The 26863-nt window shown below is 30.8% G+C and overlaps 3 protein-coding genes and 1 long non-coding RNA gene across 6 annotated transcripts in view; 2 read left to right on the forward strand and 2 right to left on the reverse strand.

Moving 5' to 3' along the window:
* The window catches only part of LOC108725203 (uncharacterized), a 3064-nt gene extending 737 nt beyond the window's left edge, over nt 1-2327 (forward strand). The window contains exons 2-6 of the mRNA XM_018452067.1: nt 968-1139; nt 1287-1521; nt 1591-1764; nt 1862-1999; nt 2104-2327. Of these exons, the coding sequence (XP_018307569.1) occupies nt 1722-1764; nt 1862-1999; nt 2104-2327 (405 nt within the window). The 5' untranslated portion in view covers nt 968-1139; nt 1287-1521; nt 1591-1721. The remainder of the gene's footprint in view (nt 1-967; nt 1140-1286; nt 1522-1590; nt 1765-1861; nt 2000-2103) is intronic.
* A 1002-nt stretch (nt 2328-3329) lies between these two features.
* On the reverse strand, nt 3330-5059 carry LOC108725207 (uncharacterized). Its single transcript, XR_001936743.1, has 3 exons — nt 4554-5059; nt 4198-4435; nt 3330-3691 (listed from the first exon to the last, which is right to left on the reverse strand). It is a non-coding gene; the product is annotated as an uncharacterized lncRNA (long non-coding RNA).
* Nucleotides 5060-5213: 154 nt separating this feature from the next.
* cutlet (chromosome transmission fidelity protein 18 homolog) lies at nt 5214-11100 on the forward strand. 3 transcript variants are annotated; one of them, XM_018452080.1, is made up of 12 exons: nt 5214-5402; nt 5571-5981; nt 6056-6203; nt 6295-6481; nt 6565-6983; nt 7052-7294; nt 7384-7724; nt 7874-8115; nt 8707-8969; nt 9046-9304; nt 9364-9600; nt 11020-11100. In XM_018452080.1, the coding sequence occupies exons 1-11, from the start codon at nt 5315-5317 to the stop codon at nt 9571-9573; spliced, it is 2811 nt and encodes a 936-aa protein (XP_018307582.1). In that variant the 5' UTR covers nt 5214-5314; the 3' UTR covers nt 9574-9600; nt 11020-11100. The 3 variants fall into 3 exon arrangements, with proteins under 3 accessions (XP_018307582.1, XP_018307581.1, XP_018307583.1); XM_018452079.1 differs by lacking the exon at nt 11020-11100 and having other exon boundaries at nt 9364-9741; XM_018452081.1 differs by lacking the exon at nt 11020-11100 and having other exon boundaries at nt 6083-6203; nt 9364-9741.
* Nucleotides 10667-26863, reverse strand: LOC108725212 (alpha-tubulin N-acetyltransferase). The gene is made up of 8 exons (XM_018452082.1): nt 26001-26863; nt 21758-21907; nt 20422-20593; nt 16894-17035; nt 16464-16569; nt 16270-16357; nt 15647-15693; nt 10667-11195 (listed from the first exon to the last, which is right to left on the reverse strand). The coding sequence occupies exons 1-8, from the start codon at nt 26102-26104 to the stop codon at nt 10904-10906; spliced, it is 1101 nt and encodes a 366-aa protein (XP_018307584.1). The 5' UTR covers nt 26105-26863; the 3' UTR covers nt 10667-10903.

Raw genomic sequence — 26863 nt, forward strand, 5'->3', positions numbered from 1 at the left:
TAAAGATTAATAATTTTCTCATTATCCTCACTCTGCCAAAACATGGATCGTTATGATCAATACGGTTCATATCTTGGCAGGGTGAGGACAATGAAAAAATTATTAATCTTTAACTCTAATATCATTAATCAGAAAACAAGGAAAGAACAAGGGCAATAGGAGTCAAGCGCGGGAGACGTTGCGCAAATAACACAACTATCGTAGCATAAAACTTTTTTATTTTACTAAAGCGCTTACATGTTTCGGTTCATTTTTGAGCCTTCTTCAGAGACAACTAATAAACTCACATATATAGAATATAACAATTATTAACTAGTCATGGTGATCTTCCCCACCTCGAGAGTATAAATGCCAGAATTAAATCCAGATAAGAATGCAATGAAGAAAAAAAGGAAAGAAATTTTGAAAATCTCGAAATAAAGGAAATGTAAAACTAATGTATCAAAAAATTTTTGAAATTATAATTAATTATTCCGAAAGTTAGGAAGCTCACCCTGATTATTATAATATCATTAATTTTGTGAGGGTACTTCTTATTATTTTTATAAAGTTTTTACTTCTATCCACTCTTGAAAATAGATTAAAAAGAAAAAAAAACAGTATTAGTTGACATATAGATTCATAATATCTCAGGATAACAAGATGAATTTATTTTTAGTGAAATTATTACGTTAAATATGCAAATTCTAAATTAAGATTTTGTATAAAATATTTTAATTCTGATATTTAATCGTACTTATGTGTTTAAATATTGTTTACACTAAGGATGACCCGATAAGGGTAGAAACGTTTGACTTGTATTTTATATTTTGATTATATTAAAGAGTAACTTACATCCTAGCTTAGACTTGTAACCTATTTAGTTTCTATTGTTTTTGAATTTTGAGACTCATTGTTATTAATAATTTAATTATGTTACATTGATTTATTTATTATATTGTGTTAATTTATATTTCTTATATTGTAGGAAGCTTTAGTAATGTCGTACACCTGTGGTGTGTGCGAAACTATTTGTGTTGAGGCAGAAATGCATTGTCATCCTTGTATGCAGGATTATAACTTACTGTGTAGATGAAAATTTATATTTTTATCCTCAAACCGGTGAATATTAGTGATACACATTTTTTATTACATATTTTGTAAGTAACATTAATGTCTAAAAAGACACCAAAGTTAATACAAAATTAAAAGGATTTTATTTTGATTTGAAATGATTGAATGATCAAAATAAAGTCATTTTTACTCTCTATTGACTTGGTGTGTTTCTTGAGTAAATGAATTTGCAGATGATGGACAAATTATTCGTAAAAGTTTGGTGGATAATACAGAGACCATCGTTATGGAAAGTGACCAAGACTGATGTTGCAATTAATTGGCGAAATAAAAAAATTGTGGACGAGGAACATTTAATAGAAGAAGTTCGCAAACGTCCTCCATTATGAAATTTTAAGCTTCCTCTTGTTCAACAAAGCCTACAAATAAAAAAAATGCTATGGGAAGAAATATCTGCATCAATGGATGGTAATGTTTAAATAATCATGATTTTAGATTAAAATTCGTTCATATTAAATGTATTTTTTTCTTTTCTAGGTAAAATGGACGTTATAACTATAAAAAAAGATGGAAATCATTGAGCGATACTTTTAGAGTTCATCATAAAAATAAACAGCATCAACCAAGTGGCTCAGCAAGGATATCACGCAAAAATAGCTGGGTGCACTATGAACGGATGCAGTTTCTTAGCGATGTACAACTTGAAAGCGAGTACGTATGTATAAACTTAGTATACAAATGTAACTTAATGCAATACATTTTTGTTTACATTTATTACGTGCAAATTTAAATCAAAACTATGTTACAGAACTACATATAACAAATATCTCAGTAGTTGAGGACCATAATTCCGATCAATTTAATGACGATACTGTCTTTGATAGCACAAGTAGCAGCAGTGGTCGTGGATCGCATAAGTTAATTTTACGATATCTTATTATGACGGGTAAGAAATAAACAATAATTTTTTTGGACGTTATACATTTACTGATAGTCATGAATTTTTTGACATCATTTTGATAGAAAATACAAAATTTTAATTGTTTGTAGGTAATAAGCATCTGAGTAGTTCAGACCATGAGGAAACTATTGAACGACTTGCTGATGTTCTCAAACAACCAGTTATAGTTAACATCCCACCAATTGTTCCTCCACCATCTATGGATAAAGCCAGTTTGTTTGGCAATCTTATAGACCAACTTCGAGAGGTTCCTCCACAATTTGTGGATGATATAATGATAAAAGTGCTGCAGATTATTAGTACCGTTAAGTGACAAAATAATATTTAAACATATTTTATTATAACATTTATTTCATTTTTATTATATTTATTTTATAATTAATATTGTATTATATATTTTATTTTATTTTATTTTATTATTACATTTATTTTAAAGGACTACATACGTATATATAAATTCACACGGAATCATATAAGCAATTAAGATCCAGCTCTAGACTGTTTAAGCGTTGATTTCTATAATTTATTTTATTGTTACATATTTTATTTTTATTTTTGATATATAAATATAAAGGTATTTAGAAAACCAGTTTTTATATTTTAGATATTTATATCGTTTTGCCATTGTACCGCTCCCTCATTATTAAAATAATAAAATTTATTTCTTATTTCTATACATTGTTTTGTACTCATATTTGATCCACACTTAGAAATACTTTTTAATGCGCAACCATTTTCAATTACTGTTCGCCAAGATCCTGGTTTGAAACTGTTTGATTCGTCAATATTAACCAAAGTCGGCGGCATATATATGTCACGGTCCTGTTGGCGAAGCCAATTATGTAGACAAATGGTTGCTGAAACCATTACTTTTGCGTTTTCAGGACTGGCGATGATAGGTTTCCTATATATTCTCCACCGCCAGAAAATACATTTGGTATACTAGCCAGTATACCAAATGTATTTTCGATCATTCGTCTCGCACGACTGAGACGATAATTATACAGGGTGATCCGAAATTCCCGCATTTGAAGGAAAAAACATGATACTTTATGCTAAAACAAACAACTTTTTCCTTTAACAAAATTGCACCCGATAAATAATTTTTGTGCTTATTAACTTCAACCTGTTCTGTAAAAACTACTTATCGAATACAATTTTGCTAAAGGAAAAAGTTGTTTTTTGTGTTAAAACAAACAACTTTTTCCTTTAACAAAATTGCACCCGATAAATAATTTTTGTGCTTATTAACTTCAACCTGTTCTGTAAAAACTACTTATCGAATACAATTTTGCTAAAGGAAAAAGTTGTTCGTTTTAGCATAAAGTATTATGTCCTGTACTCCAAATGCGGAAATTTCGGATCACCCTGTATATGCTCTGTTCTCGTGTGAGTCCATCTCTACCAGGATATGGACGAAGCAAATGTGGTTTTAGAGGGAAAGCTTCATCTCCAACAAGACAGTACGGCAGAACAGGTCCTCTTTCTCCAATCGCTATTGGCTGTGGAATATTCTTCGTCAAATGCTTTCCCTATGATGCTGTCTTTGAAAATACGCTTCGTCCATATGCCCCAATATCCGCAAACCGAATTATATAATTCACATTATAGATAGCCATTAAAACTATACTATGAGAATATTTGTAATTAAAATATGTTGAGCCAATATTATTGGGACTAAAACAAAGAATTTATTACTTCAAATTATACTTCTTTTTAAATTATGTTATACTTAGGCCTAGTCTACGATCAGTTGGGAGACGTTGTTGTATGTCATACCATAAGAAATTAACCAATCATAGTCGATTGTTTTTTTCATATTCAACTGTGATTGGTCAATTTTTTACGGCACGACATATGACAACAGGGAGTTTTTGCAATACCGTTTATCCCAGATCTACAATAGGGTTTTAAGCCTTAAGCCATAAGAAATGGGCGAATCACAGTCGATTATTCCCCTCGGATTCGACTGTAATTGGTCAATTTCTTACGGCTTAAATCTTAAAACACCTATTGTAGATGCGGACTTATCCCAGATATGGTGAATGCTAAAGTCACGTTATCTTTTTCTTTACACCTAATTAAGAAAAGGATAATAACGTGACTTTATAAACGGTATTGCAAAAACTCCCTAATGTCTCCCGACTGGTTGTAGACTAGACCTTAACTATAACTTTACGTACTTGAATGATGACATGCTTTCTATCAATGGCTCCAATACAATGAGCGAAATTTCATTTATTTTCAAAATCATTTGCTATATCCAGCCAATCTTTTTTTTTAAGTTTACCTGGGAGAACTACAAGGCTCAAATAATCCCATATTGCTGTACAAGTTTCGTGAATGATATTACTCGTTGTTGTTACTCCCACGAGATATTGGTAAGCCATCGATGTCATGGAGTCTCCGGAAGCAAGATATCTATAATATTCCATATGTAATGTAATAATTATACATACATATAACAATTCATACGTTAAGCAAAATGTATATTATTATATTATAATATTATTTTGCTATAATGAAAAACCAAATAAACCTTAATGTTAATGCCAATCGCGTTCAGCTGGTGTTATGGATTGTCGAACAACGTCCTGTTTCTGTAATTTTGATCCGATCATGCCCAACAGTTCTTCTAATTGAGTTGCACTCATTCGAAAGTAATTTGTATGGAATCGTATGTCCTCCAAAACCAACTTTGGAACCGAAGCAAAGAAAAAACTATGTTCGGAACGATTTTCGAAAATAGGTGCTATCCAATATTTCTTCTTTTTGTACATTTTTTCTTTTTTAGTGAACTCATAGCAATTATAACAGCTGCGCGTCGTCTTCTAACCTCTGTTGCAACTGTAGCTATTACTGTTGCTGTTACTATACGTCTATATTCTTCTATATACGCGATATATTGACTATTGTAATCCATTTTTCATAGTAAAACATTACAAATGTTTACCTTTTTAGTTCTTTTTTTAAATTAATTGTAATGTTTATTGTGTACACGCAATATAACTCCCAATATCGATTTTTAGCTTTTAAAAACTAAAGTCAGCGAAGAAACGCTCCATGAAAAAGAAGCAAGCGATAGCTTTAGCTTTTCAACGCTGGATTCGGCTGGATTTGAATTGTGACGGAGTGGGGATAAACGCCAGTTTTTCAACGCTCGCATGAAAAAGCAGCTTACTGTGATGCTTGTGATCATCGATTAACCTAATCCCAAAAGTTGGTGAAAGAGGCCTTAAAATTGGAATTGGGGAATATTTGGAATTTACATCGCAAGATTAATTCACGTTGAGTAACAGGATGACTGACGAATACCCAGATTTGGATATGAACGAAGAATTCGACCTTATTCATAAGGCAGACTATGAAGCTTTGAGAGAACTAGAAGGTAAATATAATATGACTCTTGAATATTTTTGAATCAGAATTAAAACGAAGAGAAACAAGTTGAGAAATAAATTGATACTTGAAATCTCATTTGAATGTTTTCTTTATATTTTGCTTTCTATTTATTGCATCTTGTCAAACAAATAATAATTAACTAATTCGCTTGAAGGTGAACTATTTGAGAAAAGACAATTGCCGCAATCTGATCCCAGTCCTAGTAATAGTGGAACATCTTGGATAGTTAATAATAATAAACATCAAGCAAATGTTGAAATTTCTGCACCTGATAATGTTGATAAAGTCAACAACATGACTAACAATAATAAAAACCATTTATTGTCGCAATCTGATCCTGGTCCTAGTACTAGTGGAATATCTTGGACAGCTAATGACAATAAACATCAATCAAATGTTGAAATTCCTGTACCTGTTAATGCTGATAAAATCAATAACATAACTAGTAATAATAAAACACATAGTTATGAAAAATATTGTGATAGTATACCTAGTAGTAGTAAAAAACGTAATTGCGAAGAATTTCTTAGTGACAGCTCTAATTTGTTAGACATGGATATCCCAGGTAATCAATTGATAACTAATCAATAACAGATGATTTTATTTTTGGGATAATTATTATAAAATCTTTGTTTCTAATTGACACTTATGATGCCAATATTATAGAAGAGCCAAAAGAAAAGAAACTTCGATGGGATCAACCTAAAAAAGTCATTAAGAAAATCTTGGATGTTAGACAGTTGCTGCATGAAAATGAAAATACACCAATGAAGATAAGTTACAATAAGTGAATAATTAATAATTTGAAATGATTTGTATGATAGAAATTGTAATATTTACAATATGTTACATCCATATTATTTCTGTGTTTAATACAGCAAGAAAAACTCTATTTCTTTACGAGTTCCATCATGGAATTTTGTGGCTGTCACAAGATCGTATGATTCTCAGCGTTTATATATTAGAGTCAGAAACCAACAGAATAATATCAAGCAGTCTACAAGTCCAATTGCTAATTTGTCTTCAGTGCCTTATAAACAATTGAAAATTCAGGCTAAAGAAATCGTATGTCTATATATATATATATATTTCTCAATTTTCTGTATATTACATTTTTATTATAATATTAATGTGATGTCATATTATAGATGGCAAGAAAACAGGATTTATCTAGGCAACCGTTATCTTTATGTGATACAACAAATATAATTAACGATGAATTGTGGGTCGATAAATATCGACCTCGATCATATATAGAGTTATTATCAGATGAAACCGTTAACAGACAATTATTACATTGGTTGAAACTTTGGGATAAAGTAGTATTTAAAAAAAATGTTATAAAACCAAAAAAAAAGTTGCCTAATTTTGGAAAAAAGAATAACATTGATGACAAAAAAGACATTGAGGAAGTGGATAGTAAAGGATATCCAATAAAGAGGATAGCCTTACTTAGTGGTCCACCTGGATTGGGAAAAACGACTTTAGCACATATAGCAGCCAGACATGCTGGTTATAATGTCGTAGAAGTCAATGCAAGTGATGAAAGAACTCCTGATACATTTAGGTAATATATACAACACTCATATCACATTAGTAATGCAATTGAAAATTGCATTATATATTTTTATTTAGACAGATTCTCCTTGCATCAACAGAAATGAAAGCTGTGATGGGGGCTGATCCCCGACCGAATTGTTTAATTTTTGATGAGATTGATGGTGCACCGGCTGCATCTATCGAACTTTTATTAAAATTTACTCAAGGCAAATTAATAACGAAAAAGAAAAAGAAAAAAGAACAATCAGAAAATATGTCTGATGGCTGTACACGTCCTGTAATATGTATTTGTAATGAACCATATGCTCCATCGTTAAGGTAATTTTAATTAAACGCATCAAATAATATATAATAAAAATATTAACATATGATACCTGAGTTAAAAAATCTAATTTTTATATTTATAGAGCGTTAAGAGCCGTCTCTGTAATAATTCCAATACAGGAAGTAAGTCCTTTAAGATTAGCAGAACGTCTAATGGATTTAGCGAGAAAGGAAAAATTAAATGTAGACTTTAATGATCTTGTAAAAATAGCGGAAAGATCCGGTTGTGATGTTCGAGCTTGCATAGGAGCATTACAATATATGGGTAGCTCTAATTTGAAAGATAATTTATCTCTAGGTCTAAAAGATACTCGTAAGAATTTATTTGATTCATGGAGAAGTATATTAACGATTCCTATGAACAAAGAGGGAGTGCTTAATATTTCTGAAAGAATTCAGAATATTTTGAAGACTGTGCAAAATGGTAATTTTATAATTGTATACATAAATTGTTTACACACTTTAATGCAATCCTTTACAATCTTTCTATATTGAGAAGTTTAACATTATATATACAATATATATATATGTATATAGAGATATTTTTAAATATTTATTTATTTATTTATTTAGGTGAAACGGATAAGTTGACACAAGGAATATTTCATAATTATCCTGAAATCTGTGACCGGAAACTTAATAACGTACCTATGTCTCTGGAATGGTTTCAATTTTATGATTTAGTAATATCGCTTATTGCACACAAGCAGATTTGGTCACTTATGCCCTACACAAATTATGGATTTATTGCATGGCACTTGTATCTTGCACGAACACAGAAAATGAAAATATCATATCCCACTGTTACCAACGAAGTAAGTATTTTACACTCACATACAAATGTTAATGTTAAAAAATGTTCCTAAATCGATTTTTTTTATAATTATGAAAGTTATATGATTCTTTTTTACATAATAAAGTTCCTCTGTATTTTATTTTGCTCAATTTTGATATAAAATATAAAGCATCTTGTAAATTATTAATTTTTTGGCAATTGTATCTTAATACTTTTATTTATAAAATAATGAAATAAATTAATTAGAGAAAAGAGAAAACACATAATTACTTTTTTAAAAAATTATGCAATTTACAATGTGTAACTACATTTTTTTTTCTTAAAGCAACTATGTTTTTTTACATCAATTGATTCAAATTATTCTGTGCATAAAAGAATGAAGATACGATTACAAAAAATGATCAAGTGATGAAATTGATATTGATCAAGTGATGAAATGATTATCTAAATTCATCCTTTGAGGTATTAACGTGTAAGATTCATTGTATATACATATAATATACATATGTATTTTTATATAAATATTGTAATTTATTTGGTACAATAGATATTGTACGATAATCCTTTAACAATTTTTTTAAATGTTTCATTATCCTTGTCATTCTTTTAGGTAACTCAAAAATCGGCAAAGAACACAGGTATTTTAACAGCAGTACGAAGAGTATGCGGACGTGATGTTTTCACTCTAACTACAGATATTGCTGGTTTTTTGCCGGACATTCTAACGCCCAAATTGCGCACAGTTCCTTCCCATTTATATTCGTCAAAAGAGAAGTCTGATCTTGCCAGAATAATAAATGTGATGCTTGAATTTGGTTTATCGTTCGTGCAGGAGAAAAATTTTCAAAGAGGATACATCTACAATTTAGACCCGTATGTTATAATAATGATATTATTAACACACGTTTGACATCCTAGTTAGAATAATACAAACATATTTTTTTTTTAGTAATATTTTGGAAATCGGCGTTTTTCTTAATTGCAATGCGCATCGAAGTCTCGCATACGCAGTACAACAGATAATCACACAAGAGTTGGAGGTCGAACGTTTAAAGCGTGCGAGTATCTTAACAGGACTCGGAGTTAACTCGGAAAACATGGCAAAATCAGGAAATCCGGAAACTGTAGAAAATGTTCAGAATATATCTTCCAATGTTGAGAATAACACGAAACAATCCAGAAAAAATGCGACATCTTTAAAAGAAATAGTAAGTTTTATGCGTTTTTCTTTTTATTGTCAATCTCTTTATACTCAACAATTTTTCAGGTATACAAAGACTTTTTCGGAAATATCATTACGAATGAAAATAAAAATGGTCAAAAACAGAATAAAATAATGAATCGTATATCCCCGAAATCACAAGAAAAATATTCTCTGATGAAAAATATTTTAACAAAACATGGAATATGGTACAAATATAAAGAAGGTTGCAACAACGCCGTTCGCCGAAATGTATCCATGGAGAAATTTTTATAAATAGATTGACTTAAGTACAAACTGCGAGTACATCTTTATTCTTGTGCTTTCAAGAATGTATAGTATTCTTTTTTCTTTTTTTCATGAATACATGATATATTTGAAGAGTTTTTCACAAAAACTAAACAAGTCCAGAAAATTAAATTTTGAAGAAACAAACAACTTCTCATTTTCATTGCACGAATGATATTAAATGATTGTAGAAATACATTTTTTTCTAGATATATAGTAAGTATAATGCAAAATTTTAAGCTTTGATTAAGATTTAGGACATTTAAAAAAAAATTAAAAATCTCTGGACTTGTTTGGTTCTTATGGAAATTTTATATTTATTACCTGTGTTTATCCTATGATATTATTTTATTAATATTTATTTAAAGAAAAACAGCGATAAAGCAAAATTAAATATTTAACACGATTTTTTTAATGTGGACATTGCAATATTGCTTACTTTTGCGTCAGATTCCATATTTATGATACCGCTACAATCTTATAATAAAAAAAAACTAGAGAAATACTTCTATTATATTAATATACAAAAAGGAAATAGAAAAAAGTTATAAATTGTCTATCTCACAAGGGAAGTTTCACAACATGTCCGGAACCTATTTGATTCTCCATGAAATATGTTGTAAAACACGAAAATCTAAGAGACACGTATTTTTTTATACGTGCGCTAACTCATGTTTAAGGGATGAAACACCCATTTGAAAAAAAACGGTATTTCTATTTCGAGTCGAATACCGTCGGAAGTATAAAAGATGGAAACAAATTTTTTAAACCAAAAAAAAATTTTTTTAAACAAAAGTTGTACGGTTTCAAGAGTACTTCAATGTTGTGAAGAAAAAAAATTTTTTTAATTTTTTTGTTAACAATCGTTAAACAAAAAAATTTTTTTAATTTTTTTTCTTCATAACATTGAAGTACTCTTGAAACCGTACAACTTTTGTTTAAAAAAATTTTTTTCCATCTTTTATACTTCCGACGGTATTCGGCTCGAAATAAAAATACCGTTTTTTTTCAAAGGGGTGTTTCACCCCTTAAACATGAGTTAGCGCAAATGAAAAAATACGTGTCTCTTAGATTTTCGTGTTTTACAACATATTTCATGGAAAATCAAATTGGTTCCGGACAGTTGTGAAACTTCTCTTGTCAATACTTCAACTGTGAGTTAGCGACTATGTACTTTTTGCTCCTAGATTTATAATCCTATCTATGTATACAAAGAAAAGAAAGAAAAATCAAATTTAGCGTTAACTTTGCATGGTTGAATTGCTCCTAAATTCTTTAGAAAAACAACGAAGAAAATAACTGTGTATCAGTCAGATCTTCACCATAAAGGGGAATGGTAGAACTTAAGATCCAAGTGGCCGTGTTGATTAGTACCAGTGGCCACTTCCTGACTGCACGACGGTGACGGTTTCACATTTTTTTCCGTTTTTTCAGCTTCCAACAGGACAGGGACGAACGACTTGGTTTGATTATCCGGCACGACAGGCGTCGGAACGGTGTTCATCTCAAGACTACGTTGCTTCTGCTCCTCTTCAGAGTAGAGACTTAAGGAACGCGGTCGCTCTAGTTTCAACGGTGGAGGCGATGATACATTGCTATTGTTGCTATTGCTGAAAAATTAACTTGCCTATCAAGTGATGACAGGTGACAGGTAAGCAAGCAATATGCAATCAGCAGCAATATGCACTCACATTACATTTTTTTTTTCTGTCTTGTCAATCTCAAGTACGCGCAAATCTGTCACAAGCATATTCTCATCGAGGATCTCTTATATACAATAATATATACAAACTCCATTTCACACATACAATTGTATGCGCAGTTAACAATTAATGTAAAACATGCTTCGCTCATGCTAGTGAACTGTAAAACGTTAAAAAAAATCACACAATTTCTTATGCAAACATAAATTATAATATTGAAATATAATGCCATGTAAGAATATTATAAAACATTGTTTACATTGAAAAGAATTAATTGCGTGAACAGAACGGTGCGAAGGAATAAAATTTTTATTTTTCTTATTCAAATAAATATCGAGTTTTGTAATCATATAATTAATGTAAAAAGTACATAGTTGACAATCATTACGATTATTTTTGCATCGACGGAATTTACTTTTTCACGAATACGTAAATCGATTATTTATTTTGATATTTATGTAAATAAATATTAAAAAGTGGCAATTGCAAGTTTTATTTCTTAAAATACTTGTATACATTTAGGATTGCATCTTGAAATACTGATATCCTAGATCATAAATAAGATATCCAATAAAGTTAAAAAAATTCGATATTTTGCGTGTACAAAAGTTGAAAGATATTCAGATTCCTGATTGAGTTTTACATCTTTTTAATTAAAGGGAACGTAAATGTGTTTGTGCGCACAGCAAATTAGCAAATAAAACTTTATTAACTCATATACATATAGTTACTAATAATTACATACAAACTTATAAACTATAATTTAATTTTAATACATACAGCACATCAAATAAATATATATAATGTACATATTCTTATGCTCATAAATTATATAAATTAAGCTGGAATGTGCGTGCGTGCGTGCGTGCGTGCGTGTGTGTAAACAAACATTTTTTACGGGATGGCATCATCTGTTTTATAGAATGAAGTAAAATGTACTAATATTTCATAGGATGAAAGATCATATTACTGACATATACATTAAGTATGTAGTTATATTTAATTTTGTGTACATATATACAACTGATGATACTATAATCTTCTTAAAATATTTTTTTTCATTCCTCCAATTACAAACTTTGAAAATAAAATGAAAAAATTTAAATAACATTGATTCTTTATTCTTTTATTAATATATATAATAATCAAACTCAACTGCACCTCTAATATTGGTAACTTCTATGTATATCTTCTATGTTAAAAGGCGCAGTACAATGAGATCTTTCCGTATTCTAGTGGAACGATTTTCTGAATCGAGTTCCTAAAATAGGGCTCTATAAAAGTATAAAATGTACTTTAACAATACAATTTCGTTCAATTTTATGCAAAAATTAATTCAGAGATCTATACGATATTCATATAAAACATTTTTTAAATGCAAATTTTCTTGATATCTATAATAATGAGCTTCAAATAAAGCGCAACTGGAAATTTGATGTTACACTGAAGTAAAAAGTCCCTAGCTGAAACGAGGTTTTGTGTGATAATCAGATTTTTTAAAAATTTGGTTCCCCACATTGGATCCACTATTTGGAATTTCTGAATTCTGAGACAAGAAAATCGATTATATCTTGGAAGGAAGTTAAAAATTACAAAAATAAGTAAAATCACTAGAATATTAATTATTTATAATAAATATTTACAATTTATTATTATTATCATTATCTATAATAAATATTTATAATTTATTATAATTATATTTCAGTTCATTGGTAAATATCTAATGAATTTGCTCACTTTTGTAATTTTTATCTCATTTCAAGATACAATCAACCTCCAAAATCAGATTCATCGATCTCAAGAATCGTTAAAAAAAAACAGAGTTTTGAAATATACATATAATTAGATTTTTTTTAATTTGCCGTATTAAATCCATTATTTTGAATTTTTTAATCTTAGATTAGAATCGCCAATTGGATTTAGCGACCCAAAAAACTCTTAGAAAGTAAGATTTTCTATAAGTTATACTTTGTTAGAAAGCGCCGGTCTTCAAAAGATTAATATCCAGAATTCTAGATTGCGTACGGTTTCGGCGCTCACGCGCTTCATTCTATCACAGGGTGTCCCGAATTTAAATGTCTAAACTTCGGGAGCGTGTAGAGGATCGATAAACTAAGAAAAAAAGTCTTGTAGAGATATGCTCGTTTTTGCTTTGTTTTGGAGAAAATCGCAAAAAAGATAAAACATAGTTGTTTCGTTCCTGCATCTGCAGTATTATCGTCGCTGAAATCGTGCACGAAAACAATAATAATAATAATTCCGTTTTCAGATGAAAACTTTTTGTTTATTTACATTTCTGCTTTTCTCCTATAAATTCGTTAGGTACTCGTCAGAAGCTATCGAGTGAATTACTTCTGTCACAATATGCCGCGTTCATATTCTAACGTTGAATATGCTGACATGGTTTTCGTGTATGATTTCTGCGACGGTAATGCTACGGAGGCGGTGCGAGAGTATGTACGCCGATTTCCAAACAGAAGAGTGCCGGATCGGCGAGTCATTACAATGATTTTTAATAGGCTGCGAGAGACCGGCTTATTTTCAATTCATCAAGATCTGTTAGGAGCAAATATGTAAATAGAAAATTGTGTCCTGCACCACTTTGATAACAATCCTGAGACCAGCGTCCGGAGAGCGTCAGCTGCATTACAATTGCCACGGCAAAGAATCTACCGAGCTTTAAGAAATGATAACCGCTATCCGTACCATATTCAAAAAGTGCAGAATTTATTACCTCAGGATTATTTCAAGAGATTTTAGCAATTGGTTTCTTGAGCAATTTAACAATGATAATTCATTTGCATCAAAAATAATCTGGACGAACGAAGCTATATTTACAAGAGGAGGAATTATTAATCAAAGAAATTATCATGTATGGGCCGCTCATGAAAATCCCAGGACTGGGATTAGGAAAGTAGGTTCCAGCATGAATTTGCTGTTAATGTTTGGCTTGGAATTTGGAACGACTCTCTAGTAGGACTATTTTTTTTACCCGACAGATTAAATGCAGCTAGATATACTGAGTTTTTGGAGACTGATTTCTTTGATTATTTAGAAGACATCCACCTGCAGCAACGGATTGAAATGTGGTTTCAACTCAATGGATGTTCAACTTATTATGACAGAATTACTCGAGCTTGGCTAGACAGACATTATCCATGACGATGGATTGGACGTGGAGGAGTAGTACCTTGGCCACCCCGATCACCTAATTTGATACCACTGGACTTTTTTGTGGCGGGTCCTGAAGCAGGAAGTTTATTCGTCGTCAGTCAACTCAAGAGGACAATTGAGAAACCGAATTGAGGCTGCAGTGCACCAAATATCGCCAGATTAGTGTTTGACTGCAACATGAGCTGTCCGTACTAGATGCAATGCTTGCATTGCTGCAAGAGGCCAACATTTTGAACAATATCTACATTAAGCAAGTGAATAAATACAACGTGAATAAGTAATGAGAAAATACAAAAATGAAAACTACGTTGCGTCTCTTTTTTTTGCGATTTTCTCCAAAACGAAGCTAAAACGAGCATATCTCTAACAGGACTTTTTTCTTAGTTTATCGATTCTTTACACGCTTCCGAAGTTTAGACATTTAAATTCGGGACAACTGCGTTCCGTTATTCACTACGAGTACTAAAAATCTATAGTAACATGAACAGAGTTTCAGTACTCGTGAATAAGGGAACACAACCTAGATTATCACTCATCATCACTTACAGAAGAAAAATAGAACGAAGCTTACAGAGCGTAAACGTCAAAATCGAACGCAACCCTGAATTCAATAGCTATTTTCTTTTTCTAATAGACCACAGCTGAGATCAGGAAATTCGCAATTTATATCTATTATGTTTATGATCTAATTAATTTAGCAAAATTCAATAATTATTGACATATGACATTGTTACAACGAATCATTTGAAGCATCTTGAATTATCTCAAATATTTTAGATGTATTGAGCACATATAGTAAGATTTTTCAAGCTTCGATGATGATTGTTAAAAAGGAAAAAGTTTGTTTACAGTGCAACAATGCGTAAAAAAATAATAACATATACTTTCAGAAATTTTCTCTCACAGTTCTGCTAATTTAAAATGCGTTACGTTCGCTGAGTATTATTTTATTGTTCTTTACGACTAAAAATTTCATTTGGAATTTCTTAAAAATTAAATTTTCAATGCATAACTATGAGAGAAAGTCTTCTAAAATATCACAACCAAAAGATATTGCACATAATCTCTTTCATGTGTAATATTATTACGCATAATAGTCTTCAATTAAATATTAAAGAAAATTATAAGACAAGCACAGGCTCAGATTGGATCGCTTCAACAACCATTCCGTGAATTTTACTCACCCAGTATGCTCGGCTGACTGACCAAGCATCGCTGTGTTATGGATTATCTAAAAGAAAGCGTCAATATGTAATGATTAGTCATGCTACGCTTTATGTGTTACAAAGTTAAGAGAAATGGAAAGCCTAAGAGAAATTGCATGGTTAATGTTTTTAAATATGCAATAATATTAGATTTTAATGAAGAAGAAAACATCTGTATAAATATCGCAAATATGTTTCGCGATAAGAAATTTTTTACGCTTGATTTCATTCAATAGCAACTATTAGAAATATAAATATTTTCTGTGTAGAGCTATACATATTTTTAGCAATAACTAAAAATTTTAGATTATTTCTTTATATAATTAAAAAATAATGCCTCTATTATATTATATATTCTATATTTAAAGATAAACGTTTAAGCTTTGCAAATATCAAAATACGATGATTTTAATTATATCATTGCAGTGTGCACACAATTTTTGCTCTCCCTTTTCTCCATCTCTTTCTTTCTTTTCTTCTCTAATACATTACGATTTGATATATTTAATGTACATTTACGTAATTATTAATATGATATCGGGACTGATAAATTAAAATGTGACTTAAAAGTTTTTTCAGCTACTTCTCTATGTCGTACTCACATTTGCCATGGAGCAGGGCGGCCGCGCCGCAGCATATCTACCGAATGAACTACGCGAAACGGATGTCACGTATGGTACCCCGTTGAGACTGAAAAGTAATATATCATTTTCTTCCATATAACTGTAAACAGTGTAAACCGTTTACGATTCGCATCTGTCGCTTCATAAATCGTAATTCGACTTGACGCACCTACCTAGCACCGTTCCTTCCGTTACTGTCATTGTTGCCCGACGTACCATCGTCCAAGTTATTCACTCTTGGAGGTAAACTGTATCTATTGCTCCTTACGTCTCGACTCTCTGCAAACGCGAAAACAAAAGTTTTCTTGAACAAATCTACTTGTTACTTTTACATATGTTCAACGTTTTTAAATTTTAGGTGTGCGCTAGAGATTCTTTAAGTAACTATACTTTCCCGCAAAAAAAAAAACAGGCCACTGTAAGAGTCAGAAACAAATTTACTATTTCTAAATAAATTTACTTTGTTTCAAAGAAACAATTTATTAAAATAGTTCTTAATAAGTATTTAAGATATTTAAAAAAAAATTTGTTTGCTAACATTAATGTGTTATCACACATTGCGTGCATTCAAAGAAAATGCATGCCAAAGTATTAATTACGTACCGTCATCAAAGAATCCTTCAAAGACGACAAATTTATTGTTTTGTGGGATAATTTTCGAGAGTCCGTAGTATTTGTGTAAAAAAGCTAAGAACTTCTCCGACGGTCGATCAATTGCCAATTTCACTGGCCTAATGTTTTCCTCCTATAAATCAAAATACTTTTTTTTTATTAAAAATAGAATAAAAACAAAAAGATATTAAGATAAAAATATGAATAAGTGAAAAGGATAAAATAAATAGTCGCGTTTTATAATTTAAAATTAATTATATGCCATAAAAGAATAAGATATTAATTAATTATTTGTTTCTAAGCAAAAAGAAAGACAAATTAAATTACACTTAATTTGATTACACACATCAATCCATTTTAATTGCTCACGTCAAATATTCTATAAATGATGCATTATCGTGAAAAATATTTCAGATAAAATTTATATGAAGGGATTTGAAGGAATAAATAATTGTAAAATCAATGTTCAAAAAAATTGATTTTTTTACAGTTACATAAAGGTTCTCGCCATTTTTTTTAAATAGGGCACATTTCTCTTAATTTATTAGTAGCATAACTATGTAGCGATAGTATTTTGCTAGACTTTAAAATGTTCAAGTTTCGATTAGTTGATACTACATATGCATGCATGTATACACGGTCATGAAAGAATGCAGTAGCATAAATGTAATTAACTTTCATAGGTCAGACTGCCGCGCCGCCGGATGCAATTAATCGTGTTTGATGCGAAAAATCAAGTTTCTAATATTAATTATTTCACGTAAAAGGAGCATGATATTAGGAAAAAATACCCATCAGTATACCACTATAAACCGACGAACCGTGCCGAAACAAACGGGCTGGATGAGTTCAGTCACCTTGCGAGTTACCTTCGAGCGTAACACCCGCTTTCCTCCGTATGCGATATAATATAATGACCTTTCGTCACGCATTTATTTTTAAGATCGATCACGTTTTCACAATATCTCGGTTTTCGACTCGCGAGAAAATCGCAGCGACCACGGAATAGTCCGTGCATTATAAAATTGTAATAACGTGAGAAATACGAAAGTCCTAAGCAACCGTTTACAGCGAACTGAGTGAATGTTTCATGAAGTTTTAGAATCAACGTTGATATTAAAACATCGCGTTTCTAATTAGGCACGTTTTCTTATTTGTGCAATAAAATTATCGTCTTTAATATGTATGCAATAAAATTGTCGTTTTTAATACGTACAAGACATCGTACTGTATAATCGCTATATAAGAAGTTTTGTCAATAGGTATATTATTAGATATATACTTTTTTTGACGGAGAAACTAGAATTAATTTCTAGTTGACTATGATCAAAAGAATTATTATCTGTCGCATGTATCTCACACGTTGATGCCATACAACGTTGGATACGTAAATAATTATGACGTCGTACTTTCGAATGAGTCACAGTATGAGAGGTAAGTGAAGAGATATAAACACATATAGTGTAAACGCGAATTTAGTCGAGTTTCAAGTTTTATTCCGTGCGGTTGTAATCAATGCACGTTATTTGTAGTGAAATTCTAGTAAATGTTATTTAAGCACGGTTGAGCATAACGAAACATGCTCACTTTGTGACTGTGCGTGTTTCATTTTAATTTTCACCATAATAACTAATTATTTCAGCTTACAAGTAAAAACAGTGAAACTCACAATTATCAACTTGATTTCAAATCTTGTCTAGATATTATAAAATATATATTAATATACATATATACTACATACAAAATTAATATTTCAATGAACGCGCTTGTGAAATCTTGGTGATTTTTTCAAAGTACTTCGTGTAATAAAGGTATAAAAATTTTTTACTTAAATCTCAATTAAAAAGATAATTTGGATAAAAAAATATAAAAAAAAGAATTATTTTCATGAATTCTTAACGACGGAGACAAAAGTTGGTTTTACATAACAATCGAGAAACATATAATATATCACACACATTTATAGTAAGTTATTAAATTTATATCTACTTACACGGGAAAAAATGTTTCATATATAATTATATAAAATTATATAAAATTATATATAATTATATAAAAAATTGACACATTTTATATACAATTATATATATTTATATATAAAATATGTCCATTTATATAATATTTTTTCCCAGATATTATTATACGAATCTTATATTATGTACAAAGAAATATGGTATTCTAGACAAGATTCTGTTGAGCACAAAAATAAAGAATGTCTGTCTTCTTTCGTTACAGTTCTCTGCATTTGTCCTCACATGACACCGATTTCAGGGTTTTGAATCCTCGAGCGGAACGAAAAATAGTTTACACAGAATTCTCCATCTTTCTCATCTTTATATATACGCGTGTGTATATGCTATACTTTACTTTAAAAATTATTTCTCACTGTAATTTTATTTTAAAAACAGTTATTTATATTAAATTTTTACGAATTACTGCTGTTTATTAATTCACAGTAAATGTGTTTGTCGTGTATTTTTTAAAAATAATATAAATTTCCAAATTTTTTTTTTTTATTACAATCTATATTATTTAAATCTATATTTTTCGCTGCAAAACTTAATAAAAAAATTAATAAAAAATATTTTGCATTTAATAACACACACAAATGTTATATTTATTTTTTATCAATTTCTATTTAAATATATTGAAATCTTTTACAAACGCGCGTAGTATAATCGTAATATATTAATTACTATATAAAAATTTAAAATAATCGATTTTACTACATTTGTAAAAGATTGCAATTATACTATTGTCATTATTATCAATTAATATCATATTAACCAAATAAATGTTATACCGATCTGTTACATAAATATTATTCATTTTTCTCTGTGTAATTGCAACTGTAACGGTTTAAACTTCTGTTTCGCACAGTATTAACGATTTAAGTATCTACCGTGCAGGAAGTAATTATGCCTTCTACTGGCGCATCGAAGATTTGTCTTCGAGCGGGGAAGTTCGAGTATTGTATAGCGGAAACTCTCTCTTCACGTGAGAACGGTTCGTTTCTCATGGTTTCATTAACATACAATTATCGAAAGAGAATGCTATATACAATTAAATCGGCTACCTTCGACAAACACATCTTAGAAACGATAATAATAGCAATATTTTATTGTATAATTTTGCGTAATAAAACAATTAATCACAACATGACAGGTATAAAGGTAAGAAATAAACAGTAATCTCTTACAATAATTAAATTCTGAATTACGTTTTTTTTCTGAATTATTCATTAACACTTCTTTCCGTGAAATATCATTCAGACTTGTATTAGAGGAATTTTTTTTCTCTAGATAATCTCAAGGACAAAATAAAAAATATATATTTTACTAGTTTTAATTTCTTTTTATTAACTATTTTATTCTATTAGTTACGATTATTATAGTACTTATTGATCAGAGTTTGTTAATTATATGTTATTTTAAACTTATCCGTAGGCGATTCTTCATCGAAGATAACCCAAGATTAAGTATAATTTAAGATTTGAAAATGAACGTGCGTTGAACTTACAGATAACATGTGCTGATAGAGAATATTGCCCAGACCCATACGTTGTCGCGACTCGTGCACGTAGAAATCCAAGATACATCTCGCCTGCAGCTGATAATGCTCTCCCATTTCATCAAAAAGAAACAAATTTTTCGATCCCGTTTTCAGTAATCCTATCACACTACCGAGTCCACTGCAAAATCAAGAGATTTTATTATGCGAATGAATCACAGTTTTTTCCTACGAGACGACTTTGGAAGATACTATATCACACCGTTACAGTATCGTAATGATCGCCAAGTAATGCGTAATATCTGTGTATGGTCTGATGCGTATCTCATATACTCCGGCAGGAGTCGACAAAACGCTGAAATTGGGCACGTGCGCCCACGAGTGCTTGTAAGTACCCGGCTCTGTGCATATTGCATGTCAACAACTCAGGAGCGTATTCTATTTTTATATCTTGGAATAAAATTTTGCATTTCATATACTTGCTACAAAAATAGTGTTACACGTACATATAGACAATATAATCTCAAGTCTTGAATACTTTCAAAAACTTTTAGAATGAATCTTTAAAAAATGAACTCTCACTCTTAAAAATTGAAAATTAAGCCACTCTTTTTCAAGATTGGCACAATTTTTACTTTTTAGAACGAGATTCCACTACAAAGAATTTATAGAGAGTAACGATAATAGTGTAAATATAAAAGATTCTTAATACTCTTAGATCTACAAGAATAATCCATCTTAGATAAGATAAAACAAATGTTAAATTGAAAAAAACTTTTATAAAATTGCAGAATAAACATTCTGTTCGTAAACGCGTAAAATAAAAAAAAAACTGTACGATATTAGTATGGCAATCAGTCATGTCTATCTTTTTATTTTCATTTTATTTGTAGCCTAGCCGGCCTAACACGCTCAGTTATTGCAAGCATTTGAGCGCTTGCGAGCAGTGTGTCTATTTGTTAATATATTTTTCAACTAAAAAATGTCCATTTTAGATATCATTTTAGCATCATTCCATATTCTTTTTAAAATCCGCGAATTTAAGATATTTCAATTTATCGAACGGTAACTGCAAGACGTATTAATAATAAAAACCATTTTATTTTGTATGATTTTGAATATTAATCGTCAGAAATTTTTTAAAAATCTTTGAAGACTTTTTTTAAGAACTTATTAAAGAAGAGAGTTAAAGATCAATTGGATTATGTATCGAAATATAAAAATTTGAATATACGGTGTTTCTATATAACACAAGTAATATGTACAAATTTCAAGAGTAAATAATTATTTATGTAACAAATATTATGTTTCAAGTAAATCTATCTAAATGGAGAGAAAAACTTACTTGTTCCCTTCATTATCTACTAGCAAATAAACCATGTGATCTGTGTCTCGGAGTTTAAGGGCGCTAGTAATAGGCTTGTTGAGTCCTTGAGCCCTCGCTGATGCCTCGCCCATATCGTCTAGTATTCTGCTCAATAATCTTTGACATTCGCTAAAAAAAAAGGTAATACTTATCAGTTTACTACCTACGTTTATATTTGCAATCAAATAAATCAAATACATTTGCATATAAATTTAATTTGCAATTAGTAGATTTAGCTAGATGCGTTGATATACAAGATGCTTTATATAATTTGTGTATGTAAATTTTTTTATATTTTTCATTTATCTATTCTTACAACATGATTAATTAAAAAAATGTAATCCAATAGTTAGAAGAAAATCTCTGAAGGCATCCTAAACATATAATTACGGAAAAGGTAACATATATATGTGGAAAATTTTATTTCTGATTAAAATAATTTTAATGTAAAATATCAAATAATTGTTGCAGATATCTTTTAAACTAGATGCTAGTTAAAAATAATATTTCGGTCAAGCATCACTATTTTTCCACGCTACAATTACAATTGCTATCGATATAGCGATTTTACATAGCGATTACGCGGTGAAATAGTACGAAACAGTCACGTTCTACTTTTCGTCTTCATATTTTATGCTACTAACATCATTCTCGTAAAACTATGCTAATTAATTCTCATCTGATGTTCTTGTGTCAAGGACAAAACGTTTTTAAAAACTAGCGGAAAATAGCTGTAGTATGGCTAAAGGGAAGGAGAGGAGTGAGAGGGGAGAGGGAGGGTGAGAGAGAGAGAGAGGGAGAGGGTGGGAGGGAGAGGGAGAGAGAGTATAGAAAAAAATAGAAAGTACAATTATTATAGAAGAAAGCATTCAGATAAATTTTTATCTCGATTAATTTTTTTTACGTTGGATGGAGAATAATAAGAAAATTTTACTTTTATATATAATAATTTTCAACTAATACTAACAATATATAAAGCTAACGCAATCATCTAAATAATAATAAAGTAAATTATTTATTAAATAGAAAGATATTGATTTGTATAAGACATAAGACATAAGATGGAAAACTTTCTTATGCATTCCGTAATAATCAATATTAAATATCGTAGCACAGTATGCAATTTCATATTTGATTAGGTTGCATAAAATTATACGTTAGAAAATTATATAGATGCAATTATTTGCGTCGTTCTAATAAGAAATATTCCTCGTGTAACACATTATTCAGTTACAGCGATGACCTGATTCATGTTTTGGACGCGCGCCAATCCATTTTTGCGATATAGATCGGGTTAATTTATTCTATCGGTATATTATATCTTCTCCTATGGTCATTATATGCTATTGGCGTGAAGTATGATGGATTATATGACGAAAAAACGTGAGTAATCACCGAATGTGGAAAGTTGCATTGCGAAATTTCACGGAAGTATCTTACATAAGACGCTTGCCTAACTTTGACAATAGATTATTTAATTTTTAGTAGCAGTGTTGCATTTTTTAGCTTTAACAAATTTTATAGAAGGATCGAAGACGCTTTCTTGTATCTTAAATCACTTAGAAGAAAAATTACTGTATAATTATAATTATTTAAAAAATATTTTTCTTCACAATAAGTATTTGACATATTCTTATAAAAGTGCACTACGTATTTACGTTTATTGTATCTCGACTAATATAATTGACAAAATTATGCAATCTCAAGAGTATTTTCAGTACAAACATATAAATAAAAAGAAAATATAAAAAATGAATCTTCGCGCTTCTGTTACTGTAATGTTGCTAGAACGTAATGTTACTGTAATATTATTAGAACATAAAATACAATGTTGCTGCAACATTGCTAGAATGATTTATAGGTACTGTATGATGGGTTAATGTCAAAATAACAATTAATTTTGCAGCGCGTGTCATTGCATCAACTGCTCCTCAAGGAGGACAGATATGTTACTGGAGAAAAGGTAACTTAGGTTTTCTGTATACCTACAAATAACGAAGGACAAATCTTTCATGAGAAACCACGATACTTCTCTGCCATTTCGTCATAGACTTCCGCGAGCGTCGCGAGTCACTGCCCAAGAATTCGATAGAAGTTATTGCAAGTGAACCGAGTTTCTTGAACCCAGAATCTACGGTATATACAAAACCATCTGTCCGACTTTACTATTCGAAAAAACTCGTTTACTTCGCAATTCGCTAACTTTCTTATGACGGAAAGCTATCTCAGAGAGAGAAGAGTATCCCACCGTCTGTCGTAACGAATATGGATTCAATTAAATGGAGTGTAGAATCTTATCTAGCTAGATTTTATCGTGGAAATCGCTTATATAACATCGTAACCTAAATCTTAATTATCGGAATGATATATAAAATTACATTACTCTCATCTGCAGCTTCTAAATATTCCGCATTGACTCAATCAGCTATAACGCAATAGCGGATTTGAACACGTCAGTAACATTCCTTCAGCAATTAGATAATGGGTGTATTTCTCGTTGTTTGTTGGTGTCTTATCATTTATCGAAAAGATATGAAACATTAGAAAAGCGAATTGATGGAATATCTTGTTTAAAGTGATTACGTCTAAATTATATTTAATTGTTTAATATATTGTTATTCTTTACGAGAGAGAGAGATAAGAAAGAATATCGAGCATAAATAAATAAGCCTTCTCAAATGCTGCAATACATATTCGCTCAAAATAAATGGATGTGGAATTTATTTAACAAGATTTGTATTATGTGCGCGTGTGTGCCAGGCAGCACACAATATTTAGAAAAAATATTTATAAAATTTATTTTAAATATTTTGTAAATATTTTTGTCTTAGATTGCACGGATCATAAACATTTATTATAAATATTATGAAATATTTATTGTAAATGTTATAATTGTATATTTATAATAAATGCTATGAAAATATTTAATGAGATTATAATCCAAGTAAAAAATACTTATTAGAAAAATTTATTTATATTTATCATAAATATTACATAAAATATTTAGTCTATATTTTAATAGTATTTCGAATAAAGCTTTATATAAAATGTATATAAAATATCTATATAATATTTCAAAAAATGAAATGAATTATTAATAAATGTTCATCATAAATATTCTGTGCTGTCCGGCAATATGACTGGAGCGTGCGCGCGCATGTGCATCACACACATATCCATACATATTGCTCCCTTACTTTAAAAGTGACATAACTCAAACGTAACGAAATTTACTAGTTATTATCATGAATGAGTTAAGTAAATTATTCTATCGATCATCAAAAGTAAATTAACTTAACTTATTCGTAAAAAATCGTCAAAATCGGTACAATTAAAAGAGATGGTTTAAAAAAAAAAAGTTAAACTCGTCAGCTTAAAGAGGATGGTTTTTAAAGGTTGTAAACTAAAATAACAAAAATGACAGTTGATTATGTTAAAAATATTTCTTTTGCTGATATTATTTTATTAGTCAATAATTTTCTGTCATTTTCTGAGAAAAATACTTTTCTCATTTTCTGGAAAAGTTAACTTTTTTAATTATGTCACTTTTGAAGCATTTGAAGCAATATACACATATATTTCACATTCGTAAAATGTACATTTTACGTCATAAATATAAAGGTATATCTTTATATTTATGACATCAGAATTTAATAAATACCCAGATAGCAACGTCTATCTTGTTGTTGGCATGTTGCTTGCTAAGTATGCATTGCTACCAGACTTGCAGCAACTAAGTTCTCATTTGTTGGCAACTTGATGCCTTCATGATATGATAACTTTGAGTAGCAGTTTGCCGACAACTTTAAAATCGTCATCATCAAAATTCGTACTACTGCCATCATGTTGCCATAATAATATGCAGCATCATGCAATGCTTTCATATTGCCGACAACACAAAGTAACATTGACGCAGCTATCTTGCTGTTAAACTGCTGGAAATACATATACACATTGTTGCCTGCATGTTGCTACAATGTTGGTACATTCGAAATCGTTGAAGATGAATCTATGGCAAGTTGCCAACATCATAAGTCGCAATCATAGATTTGTATGATTTTGCTGAGACACGCTTTGCTATCTGGGTACGGAAAGCCGATGAAATTATTTGCGAAGTCGCAGAACAGGCGCGAGTTTCGATGTATAAATGGACATTGCGTAGTATGATTGATAATTCGGGAGAGTTATACTATTTTAGGATCTCAGAAAGGAGAGTACTCACTTCAATTCACGTCGATCACCTTTGAAGTCTTCCGGCACCAGATTGTACGTGACCTTGTTGATTTTTCTAGGCAAGAGTTTATTTACGTTGAACTTGAACTCCATCTCGATGAGATGACAGAAGGGATCGCTGTCACCGTTGTATTAAAGAACTTAATTACACTTCCTCGTTCTCGTCGTTTTTCTACCTTGTTCTCTTTTACCACGTTCCGCGTTCTATCCCGATGAATAATCGCGAGACTGTTTTTGCGACCCTGGGTTTACCGGGAGTGACAACGGGCTCGCCTTGAATATGGCCGTTGTTCGCGCACCCTTTCGCGGCAACTTCACTTCGCGTTGTTGATTGTCACGTGAACATTGATCGGTTTCCTCCCCCCTCTCACCCTCCTCCCTCTTCCCTTTTCTTCACCCTCTCTTTCTCTCTCTCCCTCTTCTCCCCCCTTTCTCTCTGTCACACTCCTATACGGCAAGCTCCTGTCACTGATGCAGAATCTCACACGAGAGCCTACACGTATCGAATCGACACCTTTGCGCGGCACCTCCGATTAATCACGTGGGTGCTCAACGATTGTCACCGTCTTTCTATATCTCTCAATCGTTTTACGCTTCAAACTTAATTTAATTATCTCGTCCCGAGATTATTTTAGCGTCTCTCGATACGACAAGAGAAGGAGATTGATCACCTCTCGCTGTCTACACGAAACATGCTCCGAAAGGAAACGCTCTGAACAGAGAAGAGCGACGAGCGAGAGAGTACAGCTCCGTAGAATCGATCGCTTCTCCCGATGCTGCGAAGCTACATACACCGGCCACGAACTCAGACTCACTTGACGGCTCACGGCCAACTGATAGCCATCGCCGCTG

Source organism: Mycetomoellerius zeteki, unplaced genomic scaffold, assembly GCF_001594055.1.
Source record: "Mycetomoellerius zeteki isolate Tzet28-1 unplaced genomic scaffold, Tzet1.0 scaffold331, whole genome shotgun sequence".
Classification (NCBI taxonomy): domain Eukaryota; kingdom Metazoa; phylum Arthropoda; class Insecta; order Hymenoptera; family Formicidae; genus Mycetomoellerius; species Mycetomoellerius zeteki.

Excerpts from the sequence above, each read along its gene's own strand:
- cutlet (XM_018452080.1), top strand. The coding sequence starts at position 5,315 with ATGACTGACGAATACCCAGATTTGGATATGAACGAAGAATTCGACCTT. Across the intron at positions 5,982-6,055 it reads GTTAGACATGGATATCCCAG|TTGACACTTATGATGCCAAT; the intron begins GTAATCAATTGA and ends CTTTGTTTCTAA. Across the intron at positions 7,725-7,873 it reads TTTGAAGACTGTGCAAAATG|GTGAAACGGATAAGTTGACA; the intron begins GTAATTTTATAA and ends TTATTTATTTAG.
- LOC108725212 (XM_018452082.1), bottom strand. The coding sequence starts at position 26,104 with ATGGAGTTCAAGTTCAACGTAAATAAACTCTTGCCTAGAAAAATCAAC. Across the intron at positions 21,908-26,000 it reads GGTGATCGACGTGAATTGAA|CGAATGTCAAAGATTATTGA; the intron begins GTGAGTACTCTC and ends CTTTTTTTTTAG. Across the intron at positions 20,594-21,757 it reads GTAGATAATGAAGGGAACAA|TGGACTCGGTAGTGTGATAG; the intron begins GTAAGTTTTTCT and ends TTGATTTTGCAG.